The sequence below is a fragment of the Patella vulgata genome, chromosome 1, assembly GCF_932274485.2.
Source record: "Patella vulgata chromosome 1, xgPatVulg1.2, whole genome shotgun sequence".
Lineage (NCBI taxonomy): Eukaryota > Metazoa > Mollusca > Gastropoda > Patellidae > Patella > Patella vulgata.
Genome location: NC_065879.2, coordinates 93,459,432 through 93,473,565, shown reverse-complemented (window position 1 = coordinate 93,473,565; position 14,134 = coordinate 93,459,432). Strand labels below are relative to the sequence as shown.

General features: G+C 34.0%; 2 protein-coding genes across 2 annotated transcripts; both read right to left on the bottom strand.

Annotated features, from left to right (window-relative positions):
- Positions 1-3,070: 3,070 nt before the first annotated feature.
- LOC126818810 (zinc finger protein 93-like) lies at positions 3,071-4,709 on the bottom strand. Its single transcript, XM_050546400.2, has one exon. It carries the CDS (start codon positions 4,566-4,568, stop codon positions 3,771-3,773), a length of 798 nt encoding a protein of 265 aa, XP_050402357.1. The 5' UTR covers positions 4,569-4,709; the 3' UTR covers positions 3,071-3,770.
- Positions 4,710-10,956: 6,247 nt separating this feature from the next.
- On the bottom strand, positions 10,957-12,439 carry LOC130012463 (zinc finger protein 271-like). The gene has a single exon (XM_056100462.1). The coding sequence runs from the start codon at positions 12,426-12,428 to the stop codon at positions 11,379-11,381; it is 1,050 nt and encodes a 349-aa protein (XP_055956437.1). The 5' UTR covers positions 12,429-12,439; the 3' UTR covers positions 10,957-11,378.
- Between the last annotated feature and the right edge of the window lie 1,695 nt (positions 12,440-14,134).

Sequence of the window (14,134 nt, the reverse complement as noted above, 5' to 3'; positions counted from 1 at the left end):
GTGCCATTACTGCTTTAAAGCTGGATTGTTTATTTCCTCTAAAGCTATATTACCCTAATACTTTAAAGTTATATTACCTTAATACTTTAAAGTTATATTACCTTACATACTTTAAAGTTATATTACCTTACATCCTTTAACATCGGTAATTTCTTTAGCTATAATACCTTAGATACTTTAATTTTAAAGCTATATTACCTTAGATCCTTTAATTTTAAAGCTATATTACCTTAGATACTTTAAAGCTATATCACCTTAGATCCTATAAAGCTATATAGCCTAAGACCCTTTAAAGCTATATTCTTAGATCCTTTAAAGCTATATTACCTTAGATCATTTAAAGATATATTACCATATATATTTTAAAGCTATATTACCTTAGATGATTTAAAGCTATATTACCTTAGATATTTTAAAGCCATATTACCTTAGATCCTATAAAGCTATATTACCGTATATATTTTAAAGCTATATTACCCTAGATCCTATAAGGCTATATCACCTTAGACCCTTTAAAGCTATATCACCCTCGATCCTTTAAAGCTATATCACCTTTGATCCTTTAAAGCTATATTACCCTAGATCCTTTAAAGCTATATTACCATAGATCCTATAAAGCTACATCACCTTAGTTTCTATAAAGCTATATCACCTTCGATCCTTTAAAGCTATATTACCCTAGATACTTTGTTTTGATGTTCGATTGGGCATACTCCTGGTCGGACAGTTTAGGACTTTTGGAAAATAGCATTGGACATGTCCAGAATATACGTGCAAAATCCAATCACTGCTTTAAAGCTACCATAGATCCTTTAAAGCTATATTAACTCAGATCCCTTAAAGCTATATTATCATCGATCCTATAAAGCTACATCACCTTAGATCCTTTAAAGCTATATTATCTTAGATCCTTTAAAGCTATATTACCAAAGATCCTTTAAATCTATATTAACTCAGATCCCTTAAAGCTATATTACCATCAATCCTATAAATCTACATCACCTTAGATCCTTTAAAGCTATATTATCTTAGATCCTTTAAAGCTATATTACCTTAGATCCTTTAAAGCTATATTACCAAAGATCCTTTAAAGCTATATTGCCTTAGATCCTATAAAGCTATATCACTGCTTTAAAGCTACCATAGATCCTTTAAAGCTATATTAACTCAGATCCCGTAAAGCTATATTACCATCGATCCTATAAAGCTACATCTTAGATCCTTTAAAGCTATATTATCTTAGATCCTTTAAAGCTATATTACCTTAGATCCTTTAAAGCTATATTACCAAAGATCCTTTAAAGCTATATTACTTTAGATCCTATAAAGCTATATCACTTCATATTCCTGAAGCAATGGCCAGAGAAATCCCTATCTGGCCATTGCTGGATTGGCTTCTAATACTTGAACTTTTGAGGGAGTGTGTCTATTCTTCCTGTTCAATCAAATCTCTCCGAAGTACAGCAACATGACAGCCCTTCGTTTAATCTGGGGTCTTCCCTAAAAATTTGGACAATGATTTAAGCTATTAAGAACGGTGAAAGTATTTTTCGTCTCCAAATAGTATTGTTTACATTGTATCCGTTTTGATAGCCTCATTTGTCACGCAATTAGTTTTTCTGAAATATTCTGCTAGGCACTGGTTAATTGGACCTAATAAAATCGTTAGTCATGACGTAACGTTATGTAAACATATTTGGTCCAATTTGGAGCTCTGTTTAAAGCGTATTGGTTGTTAATCAGACTATTGACCAGTCATAATGTGGAACATAAATTTGCTTCCATTACAGCAGTGTTAACTGGCATTAGCTATTGGTTGTTAATCAGACTATTGACCAGTCATAATGTGGAACATAAATTTGCTTCCATTACAGCAGTGTTAACTGGCATTAGCTCTAATCAAACGAAACACTGGATATGTATCACCTTAGATCCTTTAAAGCTATGTTATCATATAGCTAGTTTGCATTCCTTATAGGTGTATTGCTCATTATATTTTGTGGAATAACATAGTTGAATAATACCTATCTGTTTGAACTCTTTTAGTTATGCTTTATATGGATTATCTCCCCTTTTAGCATTGTTTTATCTGGATTATCTCCCCTTTGAGCATTGTATTATCTCCCCTTTTAGCATTGTTTTATCTGGGTTATCTCTCCTTTTAGCATTGTCATATCTGGATTATCTCCCCCTTTAGCATTGTCTTATCTGGATTATATCCCCTTTTAGCATTGTCTTACATGTATCTGGATTTTCTCCCCTTTTAGCATCGTCTTATCTGGATTATCTTCCCTTTCAGCATTTTCTTATCTCCCTCTTCTATTATTTAGCTCCGTTTTATATAAATAAGGACCTATGCCCTAACTTGGTAATTAATACACGAAAATGGTTACTCATAAAATAATATTTGTCTTCAATTTGCTTACATTTATATTTTCACGCAGTACATAATTGATCACGACTAACTATAAGGTCACTATAGACGAGACTGTACAGCGCAGTGGACGCTTACGACTAGCACCCGGATTCATTCACTTTATCTGATATGTACTTTTGTTTGTGATATCTGTATATTATGTTTTGTGTGTAGATTTGTCCGGTGTAATAGCTTGTCTGTGGTGCTGTCCTCCTGCACTTACTATTTAATGCTATATTTCATAGCGAGTTTAAAGCACGCCAAAATAGACTTTTCTAACCAAACACACAAACAAAATGTAAAAAAAGCGCGCCAAACTCTGAATATAGGCTCATTTCACAGCGACACCATCAGAAGGAGCGTTTGACACCAAAGACTATTGTATCTCTGCCCTGGATGCGTTAAATATTTTGGTGTAATTATCGATATGTCTGCTGATATTTGTAGACTTGGGCGACCGGTAACTACTTTACTTAGATTGTTTCTCAAAACTGGCAACATGAATATTTTAATCTTTGTAGATTTTATTTGTTTAAAATAAATTCATATAATGGAAAAATACATGCATGAACCAAATATAAGATAAGATACATGTAAGATGTTTATTGCATCAAAACGTCCAATAAGGACAGCATGCATACATATACACTTTGAGTCAAATACATTTAATTATATATACTACATAGACAACACATACACGAACACACAAGTAATACATTCATACAAACAGTGGAATACATTCATACAAACAGTGGAGGAAACCCACTAGGTTAGACAGGCAAACCCCACTCATAGCCACGTAGAACCGGGGAATCAAAACCACGCCTATCAGATTCCTCGATCATCGCGAATACCTGGAGGTCGAGTGTTTAATCCCTGCATTGGGCGAAAAAGTTCATTCAGATTTTCCGACGTGGTTTCCCCTTGTCAGTGATGCAGGATGGAGGGCCTGACAAGGACAGCTGTCTAATCGATCGGATGGGACGAAAAACCGAGGTTCCGTGTACACATTTGTGTGCACGTAAAAGATCCCTTGGCAGTTGGAATTCGATATAAGAGTAGGCCATAGTGCCGCTGGGCAAAATTTCTCTCATAGCACACTGTATGGCGTATGCCCGTCTTCATTAGCCCAGGTTAAGAGCAGAACAGTAGGACGTTAAACCACATTTTATTTCATTTCATTTCATGGCGAATACCAAGTCTTGCGCTGTCGAGAAGATGTGAAACCCCATTCCTCTCTCTCTCTTTGTAGATTACTACTCACAGCGACTGATTTAAAGCAAACATTTTTATCCAATATGAGTTCTTGTGCTTCTGTAGAATACGACTCTAATTCAATCATTTCTCACAAAACTCAGTTACAAAGTTTTTCTTCTGCGTGAATTCTCATGTGATTCTGCAGCGTACCACTCTGTCCAAATGATTTACTACAAACATTACATTTATAAGGTTTTTCACCTGAATGAGTTTTCCTGTGCTGTTGTAGAGAACTAGCCTGTCTGAATGATTTACAACAAACATCACACTTATAAGGTTTTTCACCAGTATGAATTCTCATGTGTTCCTGCAAATTACTATTCTGTCCAAATGATTTACTACAAACATCACACTTATAAGGTTTTTCACCTGTATGAATTCTTGTGTGTGACTGTAGAGTATTTCTGGCAGTGAATGATTTATGACAAACATCACACTTATAAGGTTTCTCGCCGGTATGAATTTTCATGTGTTTCCATCGATCATTACTTTGTGTGAATGATTTACTACAAACATCACACTTATATGGTTTTTCACCAGTATGAATTCTCATGTGTATCTGTAGTTCACTACTCTGGATGAATGACTTACTACAAACAACACACTTATATGGTTTTTGACCCGTATGAATTCTCATGTGTGACTGGAGATTACATCTAGTGTGGTAAGATTTACTACAAACATCACATATATAAGGTTTTTCACCAGTATGAATTCTCACATGTTTCTGTAGATTACCAAAATGACTAAATGATTTACTACAAACATCACATTTATAAGGTCTCTCTCCACTATGAACTCTCATGTGTCTCTGTAGACTACTTCTATAGGTAAATGACTTACCACAAACATCACATTTATAAGGTTTTGCTCTGGTATGAGTATGCGTTTCCATGTGACGCTTTAGTTTACGCTCTGTAGAAATTGATTTACTGCAAACATCACATCTAAAACATTTCTTAGAATATGTATAACTTGTTTCAGAACTTGTTTTATTTTGTATTTCTTTATTTTTTTCAGGTTGTCCAGGTTGAAAAACAGATCCACCTTCAACATGTATTTCACAGTGTTTTTCTAAATCAATGTCAGATTTAAATTCTTTATCACATAAATTACACTGATAAACAGTTTTAATATCATCAGTTTTCTCTTCTTTAACATGGCAATATCCATCTACATCATCAGTTTTCTCTTCTTTAACATGACAATATTCATCTACATCATCAATTTTCCCTTCTTTAACATGTATTTTATTGTGTTTTTCTAAATCATCATATTGTTGAAAAATCTCATCACATACAACACATTGATGGAAGGTTTTAACATCATTAGTTTCCTGTAATATATAAAAGTTATAACATCATTAGTATCCTGTAATATATAAAAGTTATAACATCATTAGCTTCCTGTAATATATAAAAGTTATAACATCATTAGTTTCCTGTAATATATAAATGTTTTAACATCATTAGTTTCCTGTAATATATAAAAGTTATAACATCATGAGTTTCCTGTAATATATATCACTAGGGACCGGGTCATTCAGATTTGACGAAAAAAAGAAAGAAACTGAGCTTACAATCTAGAATCTAATACACATATTCAGTTAATGCAGTCTCCCCCGTCCGTCTGTCGGTCCATCATCCACAGTTTCTTGTGAAAGCTCTAACGCCAAAAGTTATCATCTAATTGTTTTAATCCAGAAAGTTCGGGTCTGAAATACGCAAATATCAAAAGGGACTGAGAGTTTTGGAATAGAAAGATATGTTTTATCAAAATTGTGACCCCTAGAGTGTCCATAACCTTTGTATTACATACTTATACACAATTTGCAGACAAAGAGCAGAGATTTTGTCAGACAGTTTCATTTCAATTTTCCCGAAATTCAAACTCAACCATCATTAGGGTGTAACGGAGATATACAATGTACTAAAATGTTTTTTTTTAAAAGGATAAAAACTGTGATCTCTAGACGGATCACAAGCTAAAACGCAATTTTTTGTACAATCAGGGGCCATAATTCAGGACGTTACGATCCGATATGCATGAACATCGAAAGTAACCAAGATCTTTGGGTTATAAACATGCATTCCAAGTTTCGTCAAAATCAGATCACAACTGTGACCTCTACAGTGTTCACAAGCTAAAAACGTGATTTTCTGTACGATCAGGGGCCATAAAGTTATGGTCCGATATATGCCAATATTGAAAGGAACCAAGATCTATATTTCAAGTTTCGTCAAAATCAGATAAAAATTGTGACCGGTTGAGTGTCCACAAACAAATTGTGGACGGACGGACATTGAGACGGACAGGGGCGCAACAATATATGTCCACATGAAAATGTGGGAGTATAAAAAGGGTCATAACTACTCCAGAATAACCCCAATATATCAACTTTCTTGAAATGATCAAAAAAAGAATATTTACAAATTAATTACAAAATTCAAATTCATGTCATATTTTGTGTATGAAATGAGTCAAGTTTGTCTGATAGTTTTACTGGTGCTTGTTTGTAAAGAGCACAGAGACAGAGAGAGATATGGGGTTTAAGTCCACTCGACACAAACTAGGTCATTTCGAACTAACATAAAATTACCTCCCCTCGCGCAATTACCAGTATTAAGTTTAAAAGCAAAGAAACATAAATCAATTCACAATATTTTTTTATTAATCTTGCTACTCTTTTTTTTCTTTGCAACCCATACATAGATAGACTACTATAAATGTAGTAAATGTATCAACACATCCTCTTTGTTTACTTCTGACACGCCCATGTGAATTCGAAAAAAACATTCTGAGTTTTCGTTAAAAACAAACCTACTAAAACATTCTTTAATTTTTACTTCTGCACAATTAATCATCATTCCGGTTTTTAAAATCCTTCGTACATGCGGGAATTTGGAGTATTTAGCAAAACCAAAATGCTTACAAAAACTACGAAAATATTAAAGTCGACCATTCCACAAATTTCAACTGTTGCATTTGGAAATTTCACTGTTCAAAACTGGAGAAATTGGTCACTACTGGATAGGAGGAATACTTATTGGGTTGAAAAATTACCATGTAACTATAAAAATACTGTAAGTTCGAGAAATTAATCTGTATAAAATCCAGCTATGTCAAATATCACATCGCTTGATTTGCCGTTGACAATTGAGATCTTGTCATGTCTCGAGCGAGCGGCAGAGAATTCAACCTGCGGGACTATATGGTCCATGGTTTCAATATAAATCTTAAGTTGATATTTACCGTCGTCCAAACTCAAACAATTGTAATGATCAGGCTTTGTTTTCATTGCATCACGTGGTTATCAAACTTTCTTTCGAAAGCATTGTTGTCGTTTACTGAGTTGAAAATACAAGTTAATAGTCAAATTTGTCAAGAGATAACTTTTTTATACGTTGGGATATGTAGTTGTGCAATGGATTTTATTGGACGGGAGTTGATTTCAAACACACAGGTAAGTTTATAATAACGAAAGTTAAGTAGTTTGTTCATAATCGAAGAAATGTGTTTAAAATTTACGATGGTTCCGACAGTAAGTACAAAACAGCTAAGTTAGAATTAGAAAGAGTCTGCACCCGAATTTCGGTATTTATATGTTTTCAAGGTAAATTTCGGAATTTTGATGGAATTCAATATTAATATTATTGTAAAATATAAGTAAATAGGAAAATCTTGCTGGCGAATTCTGATATCTTCAAAGAGAATTCCGGTGTTTGTAAGTGAATTCCGGTGTTTATAAGTACATTCCGGTGATCAGTGTAAACCTTTATAAGTTTATAAAAGTAGAATTGAAACTTACTTACCATTACTTAGTTAGTCAAATACAAAATGGAACTAAAGACACAACACTCACTAAAAACTGACTAATCGTTCAGAGGACAATTGATCAATAACGCTGAGAGAAAGATTAAAAGACTGTCTTTGTCTTCGAAGATCAATTTCCGGTGTGACGATGTGGTATGGTCCCTGGTGTGTGATCACCTTTAAGCGCATGCGCAGTTGTGGAGTAACGTCACACCGTTATAGACGCGGTGTGCATTGACTACCCGTGATAGGATTATCCTCCAAATATTCTTACGGTCAAATCGATTTCTACACTGTAACAGTCGACAGCTGAATGTAAATAGGATAGACCATTTAAATCTTTTTTGTTAATAATCTTGTAAGTAATAGATAACATCTGTTTGTTCGTAAAATGTGTAATAAATATAAACATGACCAAATTCGAGTTCGGGCCATATCTTCAATTGCAGACGGCCATAACGGGGCTTTTACATGTGACGTACTTCGGGTGTCTATTTTTAGCATGACCTTTTTCTTCACGTGTCTAACCATGGTAAACGCTAAGGAAAACGGTTTTTTTAGTCTTTTTCTTTTAATAGAAAACCTATTCTCGAATGCCACTCTTGTTGTTTAAGATGCTTGTAGCATTCGTAATAAATTACCGAATTTAAATCTGATGTCTAAATTAATTCGTTATCTTTGTTTTTGTTTTATTGACTATATTCTTCGTTGTAGCAGACGATATGCCAAACTCACACACGGTCCAGTTGACCGCTGTACACAAAAGCATAAACAAAGATGCATTGCTGTATGAAGTCGATTTATATGTTTTGTGTTAATTTTAGCCTACTGCAAACAATTAATAGATAACATCTGTTTGGTTGTAAAATGCCACGAAATAGAGCATAAGAGTAAATAATAGAATGGATTAGAGTGGTGACCTGTTGTTCCACGAATTAATTACAATGAATTGCAATCTGTTATAGACAACAACAATCTATGATGGCTTATAGTGGCCATGTTAAATCTCGCCCTTTTCATAACGCACCAACATGTCATCACGACAGTATTGACGCAATCACACAACACTGCTTGTCCTGTTATTTTGATGGAATGAATATCAAGTGATACATATTGTTGTTCAACTGGTATAAATGTTGTTGTTGTTAGTGTTTAATGTCCGCTTTCACCCAAGGTGATATTGAAAACAAATGGTCTTAGCTTTATAATATGATTTACTATATTTACAGCAAATATCTTTATATTTTTGACCTTTTAATACAAAATGGTACTCATCTTCACCTCATTATCACAAAATTTACCAAATCTGTTATTTCTAACAACACTGTTTCTATAGATAAGTTATGGGCAGATAAACGGATTTTTGAAATACAATTAGTATATTTATATGGAATGGATTTGGTCAAATAATATTTTAAGTTAAAATTAAGACTAAAATGCTGATAAAAGAGGCTTTTTGATGAATTACAAATAGCTTCTACACATAATTGTATTAAAACATCTCAAATTCTATGCCTAATAGTTTTGAAATATGACAAGTAAGATTTTCTCCACATATGTCGAGTAGTCTCCCTTTAATGATCAAAATATCGGACTTACGAATCATATTAAATTTAAATATTGTCATTGTAAAAGGTGACAAATCACATACAATCACAACACAATAAACTATCATAACATGAGAATAATCTGAGCAGAGACAATTAATTGTCAGCGGTACTTATCTAAATTGATTTCATTTATTTATTTAAAAAAAAATTACAATATCGATGACGAAAGTGACAATCGACACAATTTGCAATTATAAATAAATAAATATAGCTATAATATTGAATTGTTTATTGCACTAAATATACCATAATATGCATCATTCCCCTTATCAGTGGTGCAGGACGGACGGTCTGACAAGGGCAGCTGTCTAGTCATTCGGATGGTACGAAAGACCAAGGTCCCATGTATACATTGGCGTGCCGTAAATGATCCCTTAGCAGTTGGAATTTGATATAAGAGTAGGCCGTAGTGCTGCTGCCCGGGCAAAATTTTTCCCATAGCACACTGTATGGCGTATACGTGTCTTCATTAACCCAGTTGGAGCAGAACAGTAGGACATTGAACCCTAGTTTATTTCAAGTCTGCATCACTATAGACGGGACTGTACGGCGCAGTGGACGCTTACGACTAGCACCCTGATCCATTCACTTGATCTGATATGTATGTTTGTTGTTTCTGATATCTGTATATTCTGTCTTGTCCGTAGATTTGTGCGGTGTAATTGGTTGTGTGTGGTGCTGTCTTCCTGCACTTACTATTTAATGCTATATTTCATAGCAAGTTTGAAGCACACCAAAATAGACTTTTCTAAACAGACACTCAAACAAAAAGAAAGCGAGCCAAACTCTGAATATAGGCTCATTTCACAGAGATGTCCATCTAAAGTTTTGGTGTTTTCACACAGGAGCGTTTGACGCCAAAGATTGTTGTATTTCTGCCCTGGATGCGTTAAATATTTTGGTGTAGTTATCCATAAAACTGGAGATATTTTTTTGTTTGGGAGACTGGTAACTACTTTACTTAGATTGTTTCTCAAGAGAGAGAGAGAGAGAGAAATGGGGTTTAATGTTCACTCGACACAAACTAGGTCATTTCGGGACTAACATATGGTTTAATTTTATTTCAATCATTTGCTTGCGCGTATGGGTCTTTAGCAGTGGCAGGAACCGGAGAAAACCCACGAGGTCGGACAGACGATCCTACTCCTTGTCACGTACATTGTGTACAACCATGGATTCGAAACCACACGAGTTGACTCAATGACACGCCTTATGATACATCACGCACACGCTAACCATTCGGCCACCCAACCCGCCATTGTGTCTCAAAACTGGCAACATGAATATTTTTGTAGATTTTATTTGTTGAAAATAAATTCATATAATGGAAAAATACATGAATGAACCAAATATAGGATAAGATAAGATGTTTATTGCATCAAAACATCCATTAAGCATATATCTACACTTAGACATAGTCATATACATTACATACATAGACAACACATACATGAACACAAATGTAATACCCATACGAATTTGAATATTTTGTTGACATGTGATTTTTAATATTGTGGTCTGAAAATGCCAGCTTAAATAATAAGAGTTATGCCCCTTTACTTTTAGGTAAAAATGTCTGACAAATGTAATACTCATACGAATTTGAATATTTTGTTGACATGTGATTTTTAATACTGTGGTCTGAAAATGCCAGCTTAAATAATAAGAGTTATGCCCCTTTACTTTTAGGTAAAAATGTCTGACAAAGAAAAATTTGAAATCCCATCACTGATTCATACAAACAGTGGACAGGATATAATCAGTTTCTTCAGATGTAAATGTAACTACTTCCTGTCATTCAGGTTCCAAATATATAAGCAAATGGAAATCTTATATCTTTAAGACTATCGTCATGTGTGCAATAAATGGTCAATCTTCTAATATTATGAGTTATTCGTGTTGGATAGATCCACTTCATCTTTCATTATACGACTTCATGTATCCCCAAGTTTCGGAAATGAACAAGGGATAGAGAACGTCCACTCGGGACTAACATATGGTTCAATTCTATTTTAATAATTTGATTGCACGTAGGGGTCTTTAGGAGTGGGAGGAAAAGAGGACCCGAAGGAAACCCACGAGGTTGAACAGGCAAACCCCACTCATAGCCAGGTACAACCGGGGAATCAAAATCATGCTTATTAGATTCCTCGATCATCGCGAGGACGTTAAACCCCATATCTCTCTCTCCCTCTGTTAGATTTAGGGAAAACATTTTTATCCAGTACGAGTTCTTGTGCTTCTGTAGAGTACGACTCTAATTCAATCATTTGTCACAAAACTCAGTTACAAAGTTGTTCTCCTGCATGAATTCTCATATGATTCTGCAGACTACCACTCTGGGTAAATGATTTACTACAAACATTACATTTATAAGGTCTTTCACCAGTATGAATTCTCACATGTTTCTGTAAATCACTAGTCTGGGTAAATGATTTACTACAAACATCACATTTATAAGGTTTGTCACCAGTATGAATTCTTGTGTGTGACTGTAGAGTATTTCTGGCAGTGAATGATTTATGACAAACATCACACTTATAAAGTTTTTCACCTGTATGAATTCTCACATGTTTCTGTAAATCACTAGTCTGTCTAAATGATTTACTACAAACATCACAATTATAAGGTTTTTCACCTGTATGAATTCTTGTGTGTGACTGTAGAGTATTTCTGGCAGTGAATGATTTATGACAAACATCACACTTATAAGGTTTCTCGCCTGTATGAATTCTCACATGTTTCTTCAAATCACTAGTCTGTCTAAATGATTTACTACAAACATCACACTTATAAGGTTTTTCACCTGTATGAATTCTTGTGTGTGACTGTAGAGTATTTCTGGCAGTGAATGATTTATGACAAACATCACACTTATAAGGTTTCTCGCCGGTATGAATTTTCATGTGTTTCCATCGATCATTACTTTGTGTGAATGATTTACTACAAACATCACATTTATATGGTCTTTCGCCAGTATGAATTCTCATGTGTATCTGTAGTTCACTACTCTGAATGAATGACTTACTACAAACAACACACTTATATGGTTTTTCACCAGTATGAATTCTCATGTGTGACTGGAGATTACATCTAGTGTGGTAAGATTTACTACAAACATCACATCTATAAGGTTTTTCACCAGTATGAATTCTCACATGTTTCTGTAGATTACCTAAATGACTAAATGATTTACTACAAACATCACATTTATAAGGTCTTTGTCCACTATGAACTCTCATGTGTCTCTGTAGACTACTTCTATAGGTAAATGACTTACCACAAACATCACATTTATAAGGTTTTGCTCTGGTATGAGTATGCGTTTCCATGTGACGCTTTAGTTTACGCTCTGTAGAAATTGATTTACTACAAACATCACATTTCTTAGAATATGTATAACTTGTTTTATTTTGTATTTCTTTATTTTTTTCAGGTTGTCCAGGTTGTAAAACAGATCCATCTTCAACATGTATTTCACAGTGTTTTTCTAAATTAATGTCAGATTTAAATTCTTCATCACATAAATTACACTGATAAACAGTTTCAATATCATCAGTTTTCTCTTCTTTAACATGACAATATTCATCTACATCATCAATTTTCCCTGCTTTAACATGTATTTTATTGTGATTTTCTAAATCATCATGTTGTTGAAAAATCTCATCACATACAACACATTGATGGAAGGTTTTAACATCATTAGTTTCCTGTAATATATAAAAGTTATAACATCATTAGTTTCCTGTAATATATAAAAGTTATAACATCATGAGTTTCCTGTAATATATATCACTAGGGACCGGGTCATTCAGATTTGACGAAAAAAAGAAAGAAACTGAGCTTACAATCTAGAATCTAATACACATATTCAGTTAATGCAGTCTCCCCTGTCCGTCTGTCGGTCCATCATCCACAGTTTCTTGTGAAAGCTCTAACGCCAAAAGTTATCATCTAATTGTTTTAATCCAGAAAGTTAGGGTCTGAAATATGCAAATATCAAAAGGGACTGAGAGTTTTGGAATAGAAAGATATGTTTTATCAAAATTGTGACCCCTAGAGTGTCCATAACCTTTGTATTACATACTTATACACAATTTGCAGACAAAGAGCGGACATTTTGTCAGACAGTTTCATTTCAATTTTCACGAAATTCAAACTCAACCATCATTAGGGTGTAACGGAGATATACAATGTACTAAAATGTTTTTTTTTAAAAGGATAAAAACTGTGATCTCTAGACGGATCACAAGCTAAAACGCAATTTTTTGTACAATCAGGGGCCATAATTCAGGAGGTTACGATCCGATATGCATGAACATCGAAAGTAACCAAGATCTTTGGGTTATAAACATGCATTCCAAGTTTCGTCAAAATCAGATCACAACTTTGACCTCTACAGTGTTCACAAGCTAAAAACGTGATTTTCCGTACGATCAGGGGCCATAATCCATAAAGTTATGGTCCGATACATGCCAATATTGAAAGGAACCAAGATCTATATTTCAAGTTTCGTCAAAATCAGATAAAAATTGTGACCGGTTGAGTGTCCACAAACAAATTGTGGACGGACGGACGTTGAGACGGACAGGGGCGCAACAATATATGTCCACATGAAAATGTGGGCGTATAAAAAGGGTCATAACTACTCCAGAATAACCCCAATATATCAACTTTCTTGAAATGATCAAAAAAAGAATATTTACAAATTAATTACAAAATTCAAATTCATGTCATATTTTGTGTATGAAATGAGTCAAGTTTGTCTGATAGTTTTACTGGTGCTTGTTTGTAAAGAGCACAGAGACAGAGAGAAAGAGAGATATGGGGTTAAAGTCCACTCGACACAAACTAGGTCATTTCGGGACTAACATAAAATTACCTCCCCTCGCGCAATTACCAGTATTAAGTTTAAAAGCAAAGAAACATAAATCAATTCAAAATATTTTTTATTAATCTTGCTACTCTTTTTTTTCTTTGCAACCCATACATAGATAGACTACTATAAATGTAGTAAATGTATCAACACATCATCTTT